Genomic DNA, 17,263 nt, shown 5'->3' with positions numbered 1-17,263 from the left:
GCTCTGGTTTCCTCCCACGTTCCAAAGAGGTGGGCGTGCTATGTTGGAGCTAGAAGTGTGACACTTGCGGGCTGCCCCCAGAACACTATGCAAAAGATGCATTTCACTGTGTTTTGATGTACATGTGACTAAAGATATCTTAAGACATTGGAGAGTTCATTATGGGCAATATAAAACCAGTCAAAGGCTTGTGCCATTTGTTAGATTTGATTTACTTGACAGCTTGCAGCTTTTTGTGGGTATCTTTAACTCTACATTTAAATTTCTTTTATAATCATAGTTCTGGAAAGCAATTTGTCCGTTACATCAATATGTTAATAAACGATACTACATACCTGTTGGATGAGAGCCTGGATTCTCTTAAACGTATCCATGAGGTACAAGAAGAAATGAAGAACAAAGAGCGCTGGGACTCTCTGCCCAGGGTAAATTCAATATTTTTAACATAGAACAGCACAGTACAGGCCCTTCGGCCCACAATGTTCTGCCGACATCTTATCCTGCTCTAAGATCTATTTAACCCTTCCCTACCACACAGTTCTCCATAATTTTAGTTAATTTTAGTAAATATGTATTCTTTTGGAAGGAGGTTAGTTCATGATTGATGACCAGAGAAAGATGAAACTAAAATGTCCAATTCTGGAATGCACAAGTACTTTTTGTTTTTGAAAGTCGGGAATAAGGGAATAAAGGAATAAGTGCACTGGATTTTTCATTTGCACATTTAGTCAGTTGTTATTTGTGCCACCACATCTATAAGATAGTGTTTCACATTTTTGGCGTACACACAAGACACATGTTTGTGGCCTGAGGAAGTGTATCCCTGCTGCTAAACCATGTTATAACTTTTTTTGGCTTCCCCTTGATTACTTTCTCATTGAGTAAACCATACATGCAGATTTCATGGGCCAGTATGACTTTGTAGCACAAGTTACTGGACTTGCAATCCAGAATCCTGCCAAGGTGAATCTGAATCTTATTGAAAGTACGGTTAGTTGCTAGTTTACTGAAATCCTTTGAGGGAAAAGACTTGCTTCATTGATCTGGTATATGTGATTTCAGATATTCTCTTGACCGTCCCCTGAAATGGACCAACAGGCTACTTGGTTCCAATGGTATTGGAAATAGGTGATAGTGTAAATGAATGTATAGAAGTAAAACACTGTTTTTGGCTATAATGTTAAGTTCTCTCCTTCCTCTTGTATGCATTTGTTAGGGCACCATTAAGGGTGTCATTTAGTATCCCTGTGGATTTTCTAATTGTGTCTCTTCCTAATGAGCTGTTAAATCTCAAGCTCATTCTGCAAAGAATTGTGGCCATGTTGTGGTTGGTTTAATTCTAAACTGTGAGCGCTTTCATTTCAAGTCCTTTACTAAATAATGACAACACTTGAAATAACACATGCTGCTTCATTCAGGTCCTGTAGAACTCTGAATTGTTCTTTATTTTGAAAGGATCAGCAACAGAGTCGACAATCTCAGCTGACTCAGGACGAGCGTGTCTCCCGTTCATACCTTGCTCTCGGTGCCGAAACTGTGGATATGTTCCATTACCTCACAAAACAAGTGCAAAAACCTTTCCTTCGACCTGTGAGTAATTTCTCTATTTCCTCCTCCTCCATTACTTGTCCAATCAACATGGTGGTTTTGTATATTTACAGGTGACCCCCTGCATTGCATTCCTAGAAGATGGTCCTTATTGCATTGTTCCATAACGCGAAGCCATGTCATCTTACACGCGTTGAAAAATGACAGTTGGGGGAGAAAACTGTTTTTCCATGCATTTCATAAGAACTAATTTTTATTCTGTATCCCAGATATTTTAGTAGTGATGTATGAATTCCAGAAGGCTGAATATCGATTACCTGAACTGCTGTAACGCGAGGGTCGTGTGTATTGTAGCTTTTAGTTTCCAGCTAACTATTGAAAAGCGTTTGCCTGGTTTTAGACTGACATTCTGTTAGGAGACGTGTGCATGTGTGTTCAAAACTTGGCATTTCTTTTGGAAAGGTGTGGGAGGAGTGGGCGGGGTGGCTGTGGGAGTTGCCACGCCTCTGCTTGCCCCAGCATTGCACACAGCCCTGTTGACCAAAACTCCAAGTGCAACCATTCATGTGTGCAACTTCTCACTTTCATCCAATTGTATGAGAGTCAGCAACAAGGGGGGGGGGGAAAGAAGATTCTGAGCTAGTGCATCACAGCTGCTCCCCTTAGTGGTGTAGGTAGATTAAAATTCTTCAGGTTCAGACATCTCATCTGACTGCAAACAAATTTGGAGTGGGAGAGGCAAGATCCAGTTGTCGTGGTCCATGTGAGTACCTCAGGATAAAGGGACATCCCGTTTAGAACTGAGATGAGGAATTTCTTTAGCCAGAGGGTGGTGAATCTGTGGAATGCATTGCCACAGACTGCTGTGGAGGCCAAGTCATTGGGTATATTTTAAAGTGGAGGTTGATGGGTTCTTTATTAGTAAGGGTGTCAAAGGTTACAGGGAGAAGGCAGGAGAATGGGGTTGAGAGGGAAAAGTAAATCAGCCATGATTGAATGGCAGAGCAGACTTGATGGGCCAAATGGCCTAATTCTGTTCTGCTGTCTTATGGTCTTGTACAGGAAATCAAATCATGATTGGCTCTTCACAATAGTTATACAAATGATGACTGAAAGGGGAGGATTTTAAGCAGGCTTGTAACATGCCTTTTTAATGTTGCTAATATTCATTGCAGGAGCTTGGCCCACGCTTAGCTGCAATGTTGAACTTCAACCTGCAACAGCTGTGTGGTCCAAAATGTCGTGACCTAAAAGTAGAAAACCCAGAAAAATATGGCTTTGAACCGAAGAAGCTTTTGGATCAGTTGACTGACATTTACCTGCATTTGGACTGTCCCAGATTCGCAAAAGCCATTGCGGATGACCAGGTGTGTGTACATATTACTTTTATATCCACTTCTGAATAACTTGGAATGTAATGGTCTCCGACTTGCAATGCTGACTATTTCGCTTTGCACAGATGCTGCCTGACATCCTGATGTTACCAGTGTTTTTTATTTTACTTCAGATTTCCAGCATCTGCAGGTTATTTTCTTTTACTTGCAATGTATGCAATGTTTTAATCCTCCAAGAGAAATATTATTTGCTGATGTCAGAATCATAGAATTATATAGTGCATAAATGGGCCCTTGATAGACCACGTCAGCCATGTCAAACCATGATGCCTATTTCTGCTAATCCCATTTGCCTGCATTAGGCCTGTAATCCTTCTACTCCCTTTCTAAGTATTAGATCTATGTAAGTAACTTGGCCAAATGCTGCTTGAACATTGTATTTGTACATGGCTTCTACCTCGTCTGAAACCTCATTCTAGATTACCACTGTAAGGAAAAGCTGATCTACTGTAAACTACCCCCCCCCCCCCCCCCCCCCCCACCTGTGCACTCTGCGTTATAGACTCCTGCCCTGGGATGAAGACCATCTTTCTTGTCTATGCCGCTCATGGTTTCATAACCGTCTTAAGGTCATTCCTCAGCCTCCTACGTTCCAGTGAGAATAAACGCAGCCAATTCACTCTCTCATTATAACCACAGCCCCCCACAGGTAGTCTATAACCCAACTGCGTGAACCTTTTGAATTCTCCAATTTCAGGTAACCTGCTCCCCCACTGTCCTTTCTCCTCCTCATCTACCGAGTTCCTCTCTCATGCACCCAACCCCTCTCCCCTCTACTCTCAGTCCAGATGAAGGGTCTTGACCCAAAATGTCGATTTGTCCATTTCCCTCCACAGATGCTACAGCATTTTGTTTGTTGCTCCAGATTCCAGCATCTGCAGTCTCTTGTGTCCAACATACTAGTGAATCTCTTCTCTCTCCATTGCTGCCATATCCTTCCTGTAGTGTGGGCAACCAGAACTGTATACATTCTCAGTGATCTGTTGAAGTTGTTTCACCGTACCATGTGATGCACAAGATTGAGAGGTTTTGACGGTGTGGATGTGGAGAGGATGTTTCCTCTTGTGGGAACAGGTTTTTGGAACAAATAAGGTTATGGGAGCTGGATGGCGATGTGGTTACATTTGGATTATTCATGACTTTAAGTGGTAGATAAGGCGAGAGTGGTCAAATGACCTATTTCTGCTCCTAATTCATGTTTGTATGTACCACTTCGTTTGGCGTGATCATGTGTGGCCTCTGGCCATGTCATGGATGTGAGTTTTGGTGCATTTAAGGACAACTGAATGCTCGTGCGAAAGCATCTTATCTGCAGATTTATCACAATTTTGCAGCTATTTCATGCCTGTATGAACCAACTTCCTCTCATTGTGGGCAAGTACTTGCTGCTCTTTGGGTGAACCTTTAAAAGTGAATCCTTTTTGAAAGTGTTTACAAACAGACTGCTAATGCAGTTGCAGCCTGAGACAAGGAGGTATCTGAAGGACTGAAGTGTTTTATACATCTGTAGTGAGAGATGAGGGAAACTGGAGCCTAGGATACGGGAGGTGAGATTTCCAGCTGACTTGCTGGAGCTGAATTTGCCATCTTGGGTCTAGAGGGAATGAGTTGTATCAACCACGTACCTACTTTCTCTTTCCTCCCCTGAACCGCCATCTACTTTAGTTTACTCTCAGACCCAAGATGCCGTATCTAATATCAACATGGTGGGAATGAGGGATGTACACCCAACTCTTAACCACTGGTTAAAACGTCCACTGGACACTGTCCAGGACAGCACACGTTTTACCTGGCTTTTGCAAATTCTGATACTGCTGCTTGGAATTGATGAAAATCTGCATTCTGTTTAGCTCTGTAGTTGGACCTTTTTCAGAAGTTAAAATGTTTGAATCTGTTTTGATACGCTGCAAGTATACAAATGTTTTGTGTAATGGATTGGTTGATAATTTCACTTGTAAGTTATGTCTTCACGTCTGCTATCTTTTGGGAACAGCGATCGTACAGTAAAGAACTCTTTGATGAAGTAATTTCAAAAATGAGGAAAGCGGGAATTAAATCAACAATAGCTATCGAAAAATTTAGACTACTGGCAGAAAAGGTAGAAGAAATAGTGACGAAGAATGCCCGTGCCGAAATTGACTATGGGGATGCACCAGATGAGTTCAGAGGTGAGTTTTGGAAAAAAACTAATGCTGAATCAGAATGGAAGGTTTGGATTGGTTATCCCAGTAGTCCGTTATTAGCAGATTCATTGGTATTTGTGCCATATTAGTGTGGTCATCATCTGAATTCAGATTGAATTAATGTGTTTGAAATACCTCTGTTACAGAACTAGCTGATACAAGAAGTAACTCTTGCCATTTCAAAGCCAGAAAAGTTCCTCCAAAGTGTCTCAGTATTTTTAAGCTGAAGGTGAATGATGTGATCCACTTCTCACCTGGATCCACCTATCACTTGCCAGCTCCTGCCTCGCCCCTCCCTCCCACCTCTTTATACTGGTTGTCTCCCCTTTTACACTTTACCCTGACACAGGGTCTCACTCCAAAATGTTGACCATCCCTTCACCTCCACAGATGCTGCCTGACTTGCTGAGTTCTTCCAGCAGTATTGTTTTTTTTTTCTTGCTCCAATGGAGTATGATTTACTAAAGAATATTCAGTTGAATAGTTTGAAAGAATAAGAATTTGAAAGTGGGTGTGTAGAAGTTGACATGTAGTTGATATCCAGTCAGTACTGAGTTGTGGATTGTATGAATACTGATAGCAATTCACTCCCTCATTAATCTGTATAAATGCACTCCTTACTGGGTTGAATTACCTGTAAATCCTGTGAGCCAGTTTGCAGATGCCAGTCTCTCAAACTCTCCTTATAATTCTGGTATAAAAGTGGCAGTTGGAGCCTGCTTGATGTTGCAGTGCTAGTCCTATGAGAGTCAGGTTTCTGTGCAGCACTAATAGAAGCTGGATGGCAAAACTCCTGACAGCTGAACATGAACTGCTGATTTTTCCCCAGTTTCTTCCAAAAGTAGCAATGCCAACATCTGTGGATGATTAGGCTGAGCTCTGAATCCACTGTTTATGTACCTTCCCTGTCATTACCTTCCTGCTGCTCTGGATGCATTTTAAATGAATTAGGATTGGTTTATTATTGTCACATGTACTGAGGTACAGTGGGAAGCTAGTCTTGCTTACTGTTCATACAGATCAATTCATTACAGTGTATCAAGGCCGTACAAGGTAAAACAGTAACAGAATAAAGTGTCACAACTACAGAGAGTGCAGTGTGGGTAGACAATGAGGTGCAAGGTCATAAGGTAGATTGTGAGGTCAAGAGTCCATCTTATTGTACTAGGGAACCATTCAATAGTCTTATAACAGCGGGATAGAAGCTGTCCTTGAGCCTGGTGGTACGAGCTTTCAGGGGAAGATGCCTCTGCTGGGAGACCCAGCAAGTTGCTAACATTCTTCAGATAGAATTGGAACCAATAGGATAATTTGGGTAAATGAATTTTGATTATGATATTAATCTTTAGGTGTAATTGACTGCTGATTTTAAGGGCTTCATTGTTACAGATCCACTGATGGACACCCTGATGAATGACCCTGTGAAGCTGCCTTCAGGGACTATAATGGACCGCTCGATTATTTTAAGACATTTACTGAATTCTCCAACAGACCCATTTAACCGCCAACATCTCACAGAAAATATGCTGGAGCCAGGTAAAAATGTCATTTTAAACCTAGATGTGTTTTATCTTGCAGCTCAAAATAAGAGCTTCCTCCAGTGATGTAAATATGAACTCTGCAGATCAGACCTGTTGTAGTCCCAGAGAGACAGCATGGAAACGGGTCCTTTTGCCACCAAGACTCCACCAACCATCAAACACATTTTTACACTAATCCTACCCTAACCCATTTTATTTTCCCCACTTTATCATCAACTCTTTCCCACCCCTACCTGCACAAACTCTCCCACTCATCTACACACTAGGGGTAACTTAGTGGCCAGTTTGCTGACCAGCCCATATACTTTGGGATGTGGGAGGAAACCTATACACCCGCAGGGAGATGGTGTAAGTTCCATATGGACAGCACCAGAGGTCAGGATTGAACTAGGGTAGTTGGAGCTGTGAGGCAGTGGCTCTATTAACTCACCATGTGCTGCCTTGGTTTGGTCTCCAGTCAGGAATTCGTGTTCTGATATCACTAGGATATGTTTAATTAGTTGCATGCTACAAAGGGGAAAAACCGAGCCGTTCCCTGTCTGAAGACCGACCAACAATCCTTATGGAAAATGAGGGTTTGGATATTTGGTAGGTCCAGCATTGGACACCATTATTATGTTCGGTATGGTTGAACACCCAAAGAAAAGAAGGCCATAGGGCTGCTGGTACCAGTGGAAATTTACCTGTCTCTCTCTTCCTGGGGGGTGGGGTTAAAAATACTAAAGTCAGTGAAATGCTGGCAAGTGCAGTTTTGTCCCCTCAGACTCTAACTCTGTTCCAAATCAAGGTCATGCACCTGATCATCTTTGGTTATGTGGAACCATTTAACAGACACCAGGGCTGAAGGAGATGAGGGTTACTGATCTATAGTTGATTGCAGTTTTCAAAACCTTGACACCAATTCCACAAACACAAAACCACACAGGGTAACATGAAGCAAGAAACAACTGTGGAATATTTAGATATTTGCAGGTATATTTTCTGCTTAACAGTGTTCACTAAAAGTTTTGAAAGGAGACAGCTTAACTAATTCCACACTGCTCTCTACATTGTTCTATTTTGTATATTAGTGCCTGAACTGAAGGAAAGGATCCATGCCTGGATGAAAGAGAAGCAACATGCAAATCGCTCTTCGCAGTGAAGTGTTATTGAAGATGGATCCAATGTGAAATGTTTGTAGTTCTGAGTGTAGACCACCAGTATATTGAGACTCAAGAGAAAACCTGCTCCACAGTGAGTCATCGTAGGCGAGACTGCTGCACTGATATTAAAAAGGGTGAACTGAATACATTAGGAAAATGTAATGTCTCTGTAAATAAATTTAATTTAAAGAACAAACAATTTAAAGGAGAAAAAAGTTGAGGTGTTGGGTACAAGTTAAATACCTTTTCAGTACAGCAACATGTGACCAGTCCAAGTGTAACAGTGGTGTACTTGGATCTTGCAGTAATTTGGAAGCTATAAGGGTCTGAGCAACAATGTTTTTTAAATGACTGTGTATTAACAGAAGATGGTCTGTATTTTAGGTTGAAATTATTACTGTATCTTGTGCCCAGTCGCTGCTGAAGGGACTGTTTTGTTTGCTGCACTAAATGTTCTTCAAAACCAAAGTGATTCACAGGCCCTTTCCCTAAAAACTGTTTTAATTATGAGGCATAATCTGTTGGCTCACAGGATTAAAGGTGAGACTATTGAATTCTATTTGTTTATCATTAATTTATATTTTTTCTAGCTTACTCTTTCCCTCCTATTCCATTTATGCGTAGACTTGCAGACACTAGCTCAAAAGTTATGAATATCCTCTATTTCTGCCAGCCATGTTTTATGGCCATTGCTTTTTCCACTGTATGAGCTGTATTATTGGGATATTTTGATCGCAACAAGGTTTTCTCAAGATGTGCTCTGAGAAGCAACCTAAATGCAGGAGCCATTAGATTTCCTTTCTCTCCCAGAGGACTTCCATTGTTACAGCACACTAGAGGGCACTCTTGTTTTCCAAGAGCTCTTCAGCCTTACACTGAGATGTTCCAAATGGTATAGTTCATGCCGAAAACAAATGACCACAGATGCTGGCAATCGGGAATAAAAGCAGAAAGTGCTGCACATCCTCATTTGGTCGGGCAGCGTCTGTTTTATTATGTTGATGCTCTCAAGTATCTGACGTGAATAGAAACAAAATCAAGATTTTTTTTGTCTACCCTACTGTATTCACTCTTGTTAATTTGAGATTTTAATTCATGTTGGTTGTCTACATTTTCTGAATAATTTTTTTAATCTCATTTACATTTTGTATAATTTGCTGCAGAGCTGGTTATTTCAACTGTCCTGAATTGTAGCAAACTGAAGTAATGTGAAATTACTTTGCATTTTGGAATTCTTATTTGCAAGTTAAATAAAGTATGGAAGAAAAATCCTAAACTTCAGTGATTACCAGATAAATGAGTCTGTCACGTCTCCACAAAAATCCAATTACTTCAGAAATATTGTCTCTGCTGTCTTTGTGCTTGTAGTTAAGAATCGCTCTGTATCAGTAAGATGTTTTTTCAAACTGCTTTACTGTGAAGTCTAAATACTACTGCATGAATCCAGTTGTAGCAAAATGGGACTAGCCACCCTTTCTTTTCAGTGTAGCACCAGCTGTGTAATGGGAAAAGGGAATCCTTTTGTTGCCAGCTTGCATATACTGGATTTTGAATTTAGTCCAATACTAAAACAACATCTTTAAGTTGCTAGTTTATGTTGTGACTAGTGTTCTGCTGGAATCTCAACTGCAAACTGCTGTAACTACTAGGATTATGAGCATGATAGCTGCTGCTAATTTTGAAATTGTCTGGTTTAATTTTTACAGTAAAATTCATAAGTGTGAAAAATCATGGCAATGTAAAATCTGCAGTAAATAAGTGTTTTAAAAATTGAAATTTTATAGCTTTATGCAGATTATGAATACCTAATTCTAGTTATGATCTACAAGAATCAGTTCATTGTGGCCAAGTTAATCAAAAAGGACAATATGTAATTTAACTAATAATCTGTACTAAACCCCTGTATTTTTCCCAAGTATTTCCTTCAAATGCTCCCATTCAATTCGCTTGCATGGCCACAATTTGTTTCGAAGTTAAATGACTTTGTGCTGCAAAATACTTGACTAACCTGCATGAAAACATCTCAAGATAAGTATTTTAGTAGTAAAAAGTATAATTGAGGGAATGTTCAAAAGATCTAGAGGTTGTTTTCATTGAAGCCTGGAGCAAGCAATTTCCTCACATTAGTTAACTGTCCACTTCATCCTGTGCAAGCTATTTTTGGGATTCTGAGTACATTTGTGCATATCACATAGCTTGTCTCCCAAGCCTCCCAATACGTAACGATATTTTGTATTGAATGCTGGACATGGACAGCTCATCAGTGTACAATTAGCATTCAGACTTCATTCTTTTAAAAAAAAAGTATATGCTGTATAGCCTGCATGTTGAAAGTACACCAAATACCTGCACTTGATTAAAAAAGCAGTAAATGTTGGAAATATAGTCCAGAATATCTGTAATGGGGGGGGGGGGGGGGGAGGAAAGACAGGTTGGCAGTTGAGGTGTGCATCCAAATTCAGTACTCGAAGAGTTAGACCTGCCTTTTTTTCTCTTAATATTTTCTGTTTTCCTATCATGTTTTTATTACTTCGGATACCTAAATTAGTTTGACTGTATCCCTGCAAGATGCTGAGCTTATTCAGCAACTTAAAACATGCAAGTTTAAAAAATTAAGTAGCAATTGAACTTGCACTGTTCAAATTTGGAATACTAAAACAAAAGCATTTGCCCATTATTGTTAAATACATGGTTATATTGTCAAATATAGGGATTCAGCTTGTATTTAATGTGCATCTCTTCCATATTTTAATCTTTTGAGCCGACATGTATTGCCATAGTCAGTTGTGTTGCATTTTAATTTTGAAAACTTGACCCTACAGAAAAGACATAAGGCACCTCTGAGTTGTACAAGCATGTCTTTAATGAAACTGTCACTGTTATGATGAAGAGTGTTGAGCACACCACTATTATGTGAGGCAAAGTCCACCCTTTCCCAGTTCAGACATGTACATCAGTCTCTTAATAATTTGACCTGAACTTTGAAATATGTTTTTGTTACTTTTTTAAATAAATATATATACATAAAATGTGACCTATTGAGAACTTGAATGGTAGATAACCCTTTCTAACCCAGTACCTTTCCTTGAGATAAAATGACAGCAGTTGCTAGTAGAATCCCAACTACTCTTTGGCGCTTAGACCAAATATCCTGACCATTCACTCCATTACTCGTTTTAGTTTTAGATCCTTAATTACTTCAACCACATCGTGATCTTTCATGGAACAAGGATCACATTGATCATTCTGGGCTAGAAAGGGTTACAATATGATAAATTTCACGTTGTCAAATCTGCTGCATAAGGCTGTTTGAAAGTCTTTAGCCAACTATAATGATACCATGATAGTGTGATAGTACTGATATATTTTTACCTCAGTATTGTTGAACTGGAAATTCCAGCACTGTAGCAAGAAAAGGAGGAAATTAAAATGTACATTCTCTAACTAAAATTTACACTTTTGGTAATGTTATACTGCCCCTTGCTCCAAGTACTTGAATTTCTGATTTTTAGTTTGAAAAGCTGGAAATTTTGTTTTTTTTTTTGTTTTTCTATGAATACTGTTATAAGAATCAGGACTGTTTTTTTAATGATAAAGCAGCACAGAATGGCAATTCCTTAGACTGTTCTGATTGCTCCCAACCTTTGAATTCCAATAAATGGTGGTAAACATCCCAACAAAAATGGTATCCATTGTCTTCTACTGTAAGATGGGTTTGAATTTCTCCATTTTGCTGAAAACTAAACACATACATTCTGCACAGAATTCCAAATGGTGATCCATACTAATCTGTTGTCTTTGCTCAGCTGGCATGCACCAAAATGCATGTGGTATTATTTTTGAGTTGGGGGCACCAGCAAAGTCACATGCATCTCACTTAAGAGTGGTCAGTTTAATGTGGGATATGTTTTATTTTAATCTTCAGCTGCCTCCATTTTGCAGGTTTAATCACAATTAGAATGTCAGCTAGCAAAGGTATGTTCTTGAGTTCCTTTCAAGCAATTTATTGTGCCATTTTGTATGTATTTGACATCGATTAGGATTTGGTCTGAATTCTTGCCTGTGTAAATGGCAAAAAGTAAAATTTGTTTCTAGCTTTTTAAAGTTATTCTGCAATACCACTTTAAACAATACCCTTTAAGGTGATGTCCATTGATTTATAATCCATAAATGATATTCAGTATCGGTACACTGAGAATGTGTATAAGGTTTGAATGGGTGCACAAAAGAATAGTGTCTGTTGTCATTAGAAATTGACTTCCCTCATGTTGAAGGAAAATGTCAAATTGCTGATTAAATTAATATTGGGCACAAGGTTACAGGCATCAACCCAAACCAGTTTGAACAAAGTTCCCTGAAGCTAGTTAAATCCAAGATGATTGCAGCAAATATTGTTCAATACATGGCATAAAGAATCAGCAAACAATTCAAACTGAGACCTTAATCATCACCAAAGAGTAAAACAAATTATATCACCAAAAATTAATGTTTAATTATCCTAACTTGTGCTACCAACTTGACCTCCGACAAATGTTTAATTTGCTTCATCAGTGAATGTGTTTCAAGTATCTTTATAGAATGTTCCTGCCAATGTGCATTACAGACTTTTTACTTGGCATTCACGTGACTGTTGTAGTGAATGCTTTTTCCTGGACATTTGCAAAGAATTCATTTATGCATTACCTTGGGGTTCTCTCAGATGATGCACTATGCCAACTGTGGTGCAGTGGGTAGCACTCCCTTGAATTAGTAAGTTCCAAATTCAAATCATGTTATCAAAAAATTAAGAGTGCAGAAACTTTAGGCTGACGTTTGATAGCTGAGTGGGTGCCATTTATCCCTAAGCACTGTCGACCCTCCAGATAATTCAAAAGATCCCGTGGGAAAAATGGTATCTAGGCTGATACTTGTAATCGGTTAACATCACTAAAGCAGATTATCTGGTCATCACATTGCTGATTATGATGTCTTTTTATTTTTGGAGCACTTAAGGCAGTTTAGATCAGAAGATTATCCTAAAGAAGCAGACACCCAAAATTGTGTGGTATTTTTTTTTAAAAAGTCTTGAGTGCGAGGCATGGACCTGGGAGGATTTTTGAGGTTCTATAACCTCAAGCAGGAGAAATTAAATAAAGCTTGTAAGGTCACATTTGGAGGCCCTTGATAGTTAAAGAAAGCATTCATGAATTTTGCACTGATAATTATGGCGAAACTATTAATGTTCATTGGCTTTACCCTTTGAAATTGACAGGAACTTTGGGATTTCAATGCAAGTCTACTGCACAAATCTCAGTTGTCAATGATTTAGCCTTTCACCACAGTCTACGGTTCACAGATTACGCCCTTCAATAATATCAAGGGAAATTGGTTAAGTTTACATAAATTTAAGTTGTTTCTGAAGTAGCACCATTGTAAAAGTGTCTGAAAATCTTGTGGTTTATTGCATGAGGTCTATGTGAGTTGTTAGTGGCGTTCTAAGCCATAATTCCTGGTTGGGAAATATTATCTTAAATGAAATATTTTATGTATATGGATTGTAATTCCTGCACAAATTCCATAGTATGATGGATTTTAAAATAAATTTTTTATTTAAAACTTCAGCTTCTACCTCGATCATATGTACACGTTTCAATCTTTAGCTTTCTATAAAATATTGTGCTTTTCTTTTCCTGGGTTGCTGAAAAATTGTGATTAGCTCTCTTGTCAAGCCTGATGGTATTGTAGCTTCTGGAAGCCAGGGACTCTTTTTTTTTTACTGACAGCAACTGACATCAGAAAAGGGGACATTTTCACCACAGCAAGCACTGAATCATTATGGGAACTTTCTCCAAAGTTAGCGATGATTATCTTTGTATTGCCACTGGAAATTGTGAAGCTAGTAAAGAAAGTAAACCTTACTAGAGTTTGGTTTATCTGCATATTAACAAATGATCTGGGCCGATCTTGCCCATCGCCCTGTGGTTAATTTAAAAGCATTATTATCAGAAGCATCCAGTATATAGTAACTCAGAGGGGAGAATGTCTTGATATGTGGCAACAGAAACATCGATCTGGCCTATATATAAAATGTATATTCAGCTCTGTATTTATCCAGAAAATAAATCTTCAAAAAAAATGTAGAACTGACTACAGGTAATTGCTTCCTTTCATTTGTTAAGGGTAGAAATGGGTCTCAAGACAGTAACATGGGATCTGGATCAGCTCCCCATTATAGGCAGTGCCTGCTATTTTTAAATACAAAGAACCATTGGGTGCTGGGTATAACAGATGGGTGTACTTGTACCATCCGTCTTTTCTAACCCTCACGTGTCCTCATCGCTGGTGGTGTGTGCTCATAATATTATTTCCATGTCGAGTGTCGCTTGGTGAATCTGACATTGCTGCAGTTTGGCTCAAATGTAATATTCAAATCGACTTAACAGGTACAAACATCGATGAGAAAATCGCAAAGGGGAATTCAAATAACCAAACGTGACTAGGTTCTGTGCATACAGCTATCAATAATAAAGGAATGTTATTTTTGGAAAATAACATGGCTGTACTTCAGCTAAAGACCTGATAACAAAGATATCCAGTATACTGATAGGGAAATATACAAATACACAGCTAAATAATTAAACCTGTCTATACATGTGAGTTTGGAGGTCGGTTCAAAAAGTTTTCATTGTGCTCTGAAAAGTTTAGTTTTTGAGTTGAGTTATTAAGGATCATCAAAGAACTGAATTAAGTAGGTTTCTGTACCTTGCAAAATGCAAATGTGGGTAAAACTCCCAAATACACATTGTTTCATGCATATGTAGTTTCCCTTTTTACAGCTGGAAAAGGCAGCTTATACACCATGTCTTTTTTCTGTCATTTAATTGCAAGACCAGCTAGCTGAGCAAGATTTTCCATTTTTTATTTTTGTACCCCTTATTTGTCATGTAACAGCAGCAAGCTTCTGGGATACTTTAAAGGTAATCATTACATTTGTATATTTAGTATATAAAAAAAATCTCATTTGAGGTAAATTTGAGAATGATCTATCTGAAAGATTACTTTATGTAAGAATAGCACATTACATTACATCCTTTACTAATTTCCACTGGGCTTTCACATTCATAAGGTTCAAATCTGACTGCCCTTGGCATTTATAGATCTGTCTCGAGATGGGTTAGCCACCATTAGCCATTATACACCTGCCATCTCCCACTCTGAATCATGTCAGGACTTCATTGCTTCCAATTTCTCTCTCATATCTGCTCTGATCATGAGACTTTTGACATGAGTACCTTTTACAATGCCTTTCTTTTTCCTTAACTATGGTTTCCCTCTAACATGGTTGACAGGGCTTCCAAGGTGACTTAATTTTTCCTTAACTACATTTCCTCTCTATCACTGTTGACAGGTCTCCCAACCATGACCCATTTTCGACATTTCACCCCCCACCCCAGCCACTCCTTGACCTTCACTTTCAATAAATCATCCTCAAGAACTCCTGCCACCACCAATAGGATTCTACCGCCAGCCACTCCTTCCGTTCCCCTCCTGTTCCAGAGGGGCTGTTCGATCTGTGATACTCCCTTCAGTCTCCGCCAACAGCACTCTGATCTCGTGCTTTCCCACGCATCTGTGGGAGGTGTGATGCTCAGCCCTTTTACCACTTCTCTTCCCACCATCCAGGAACCCACACGTCTTCCAGGTGAAGCATGCACTTATGCTGGGTATTGCTTGCAGTGTTGGGTGCTCTGCATTGAGGAAACCAAATGCAGGTTTGATGACTGTTCAGTCCACGAGCTTACAGTCACCTGGTACTTTACTTCTCCATCCCACCCCCACTTTGGTCTCTTGCATTGCTCCAGCTAAAGGAACAGCACCTTTTTTTTGTCTTCAGAAGTTGCAGGTTTCAGGAGTTCATCTGAAATTGTTAAATTTGGTATTTTTTATCTCTCCATAGATCTACCTTTTGTTTTCCTCACCTCCAACTGCTAGTTTTTACACTGACAACTTTGGTCTGCTCACCAAGACGGATGGTCTCTCCACTCCTACCCCTCCCTGCACCTCAAAGCACATCTTAACTTTCTTTTCCAGTTCTGATGAAGGATCCTCGACCCCAAATGACTCTTGTTTCTCTCTCCACCGATGCTGCCTGATCTGAGTATTTCTGACATTTTCCTGTTCTGTTTTGGATTTCTAGCTTCTGCAGTTTTTATTCCCATTGCATCTATGGTTTTGTCACTGCTGTGGAAAGGATAAATAATTTAGCTTCAGTGAGTGAGGGAAAACATTATTCATGTCATCTGTGAACAACGTGAATAAATGTCATGTATTCCATTCATATGTATCAAGTCTTGCATCTAGCCTGTGCTTGTCACGCAAAAAAAAACTCCCGTGGCTCTATTTTTCTTTGGGGCAACAATTAAAACTGCTTTTCTTTCAGTCTCCTAGCACATTTGTTGTCGTTAGGTTGACTGTGTGTGTGTGTGTGTGTGTGTGTGTGTGTGTGTGTGTGTGTGTGTGTCTTTCTCATCCTAGACACCCCAGAGACCACCATCTCTCTCAAGAAAATGAATGCTTCTAATGCTAGAGAGAAAAAATGAAGAGAGAAGGGTTGGAAAGAATTTATTACTCGTGCTCTTTCTTTCTCCTCAGCTAGTCCCTTTGGATCAAGAGTAGCTTCTGCTCTAGCCCTGAGTGTGAATTCTCTTGGAGTGCCTATCACGTGCACAGCCAGGTTATGAAGTCCAAAATGACTTGGGTCCTGCTGCACAGACAGAACCCATGGATGTGTACGTGAGCAAATCTGATCCTGCCCACACCAACTTTCTTGGTCCCCCTTCCTTAACCTGATCCTTTCCTTCAATCCTGTCTTCCCTTAATCTCTTTACCTCTGTCCCCTTTCCCCAACTCCCTTCACTCATTCCTCTTCCCTTTCCCTCTTTAATTTCCCCATCGACCCCCCCCCCCCCCCCACTCCCCTCTCCAGTCGCCAGCGACTCCTCTGTCCCCGAGGGTGGTCACCTGACCACCGCTGCTCCTCAGGGCCTATCTCTGAACACCGATCCCCAGCGTTCCCTGATCCCGGCAGCCGTGCTGTCTATTCCCACAGTGCTAAGGCTAGTAATTAGTTATGGTTCTATTGTGTGCTTGCACCTTCCTAACATTGTGGGTGTTGAGGTTTGGGGGTCAGCTATAATGCTCAATATTCCCTCTTTACAATCATTATAGACCTTTGCCTGTAAAGAGGTTCCAAAACGTCAGGCTCTTTACACTCATATGTGGATGCTGGTGCACTGAACTGCTTAAGTTTCCCTTCACATTGAAAGCTTCTGAATATTATTTCTACCCAGCCCTTCGCTCCTTTCTCTTCCTTTCAGGTGATTTCCTGTCGTTGTTGTTCTACTCCTGCCTGACTTGCTGAAAGACGTCACTTTAAATGATGCGCTGAGAGTGAGTGACTCAGAGCAGACGTGTCA

The 17,263-nt window shown here is 39.8% G+C and overlaps 1 protein-coding gene across 2 annotated transcripts in view; it reads left to right on the top strand.

The window, feature by feature from the left end:
• Nucleotides 1-11,491, top strand: part of ube4b (ubiquitination factor E4B, UFD2 homolog (S. cerevisiae)) — a 66,382-nt gene extending 54,891 nt beyond the window's left edge. For both annotated transcript variants that reach the window (XM_052039222.1, XM_052039223.1), the window contains 6 exons: nucleotides 281-425; nucleotides 1,456-1,590; nucleotides 2,724-2,915; nucleotides 4,936-5,110; nucleotides 6,515-6,661; nucleotides 7,737-11,491. In XM_052039222.1, coding sequence (XP_051895182.1) covers nucleotides 281-425; nucleotides 1,456-1,590; nucleotides 2,724-2,915; nucleotides 4,936-5,110; nucleotides 6,515-6,661; nucleotides 7,737-7,807 — 865 coding nt within the window. In that variant the 3' untranslated portion in view covers nucleotides 7,808-11,491. The remainder of the gene's footprint in view (nucleotides 1-280; nucleotides 426-1,455; nucleotides 1,591-2,723; nucleotides 2,916-4,935; nucleotides 5,111-6,514; nucleotides 6,662-7,736) is intronic.
• Nucleotides 11,492-17,263: the final 5,772 nt, after the last annotated feature.

Source organism: Pristis pectinata, chromosome 26 (assembly GCF_009764475.1).
Source record: "Pristis pectinata isolate sPriPec2 chromosome 26, sPriPec2.1.pri, whole genome shotgun sequence".
NCBI lineage: Eukaryota > Metazoa > Chordata > Chondrichthyes > Rhinopristiformes > Pristidae > Pristis > Pristis pectinata.
This window is presented reverse-complemented; position numbering and strand designations above follow the sequence as displayed.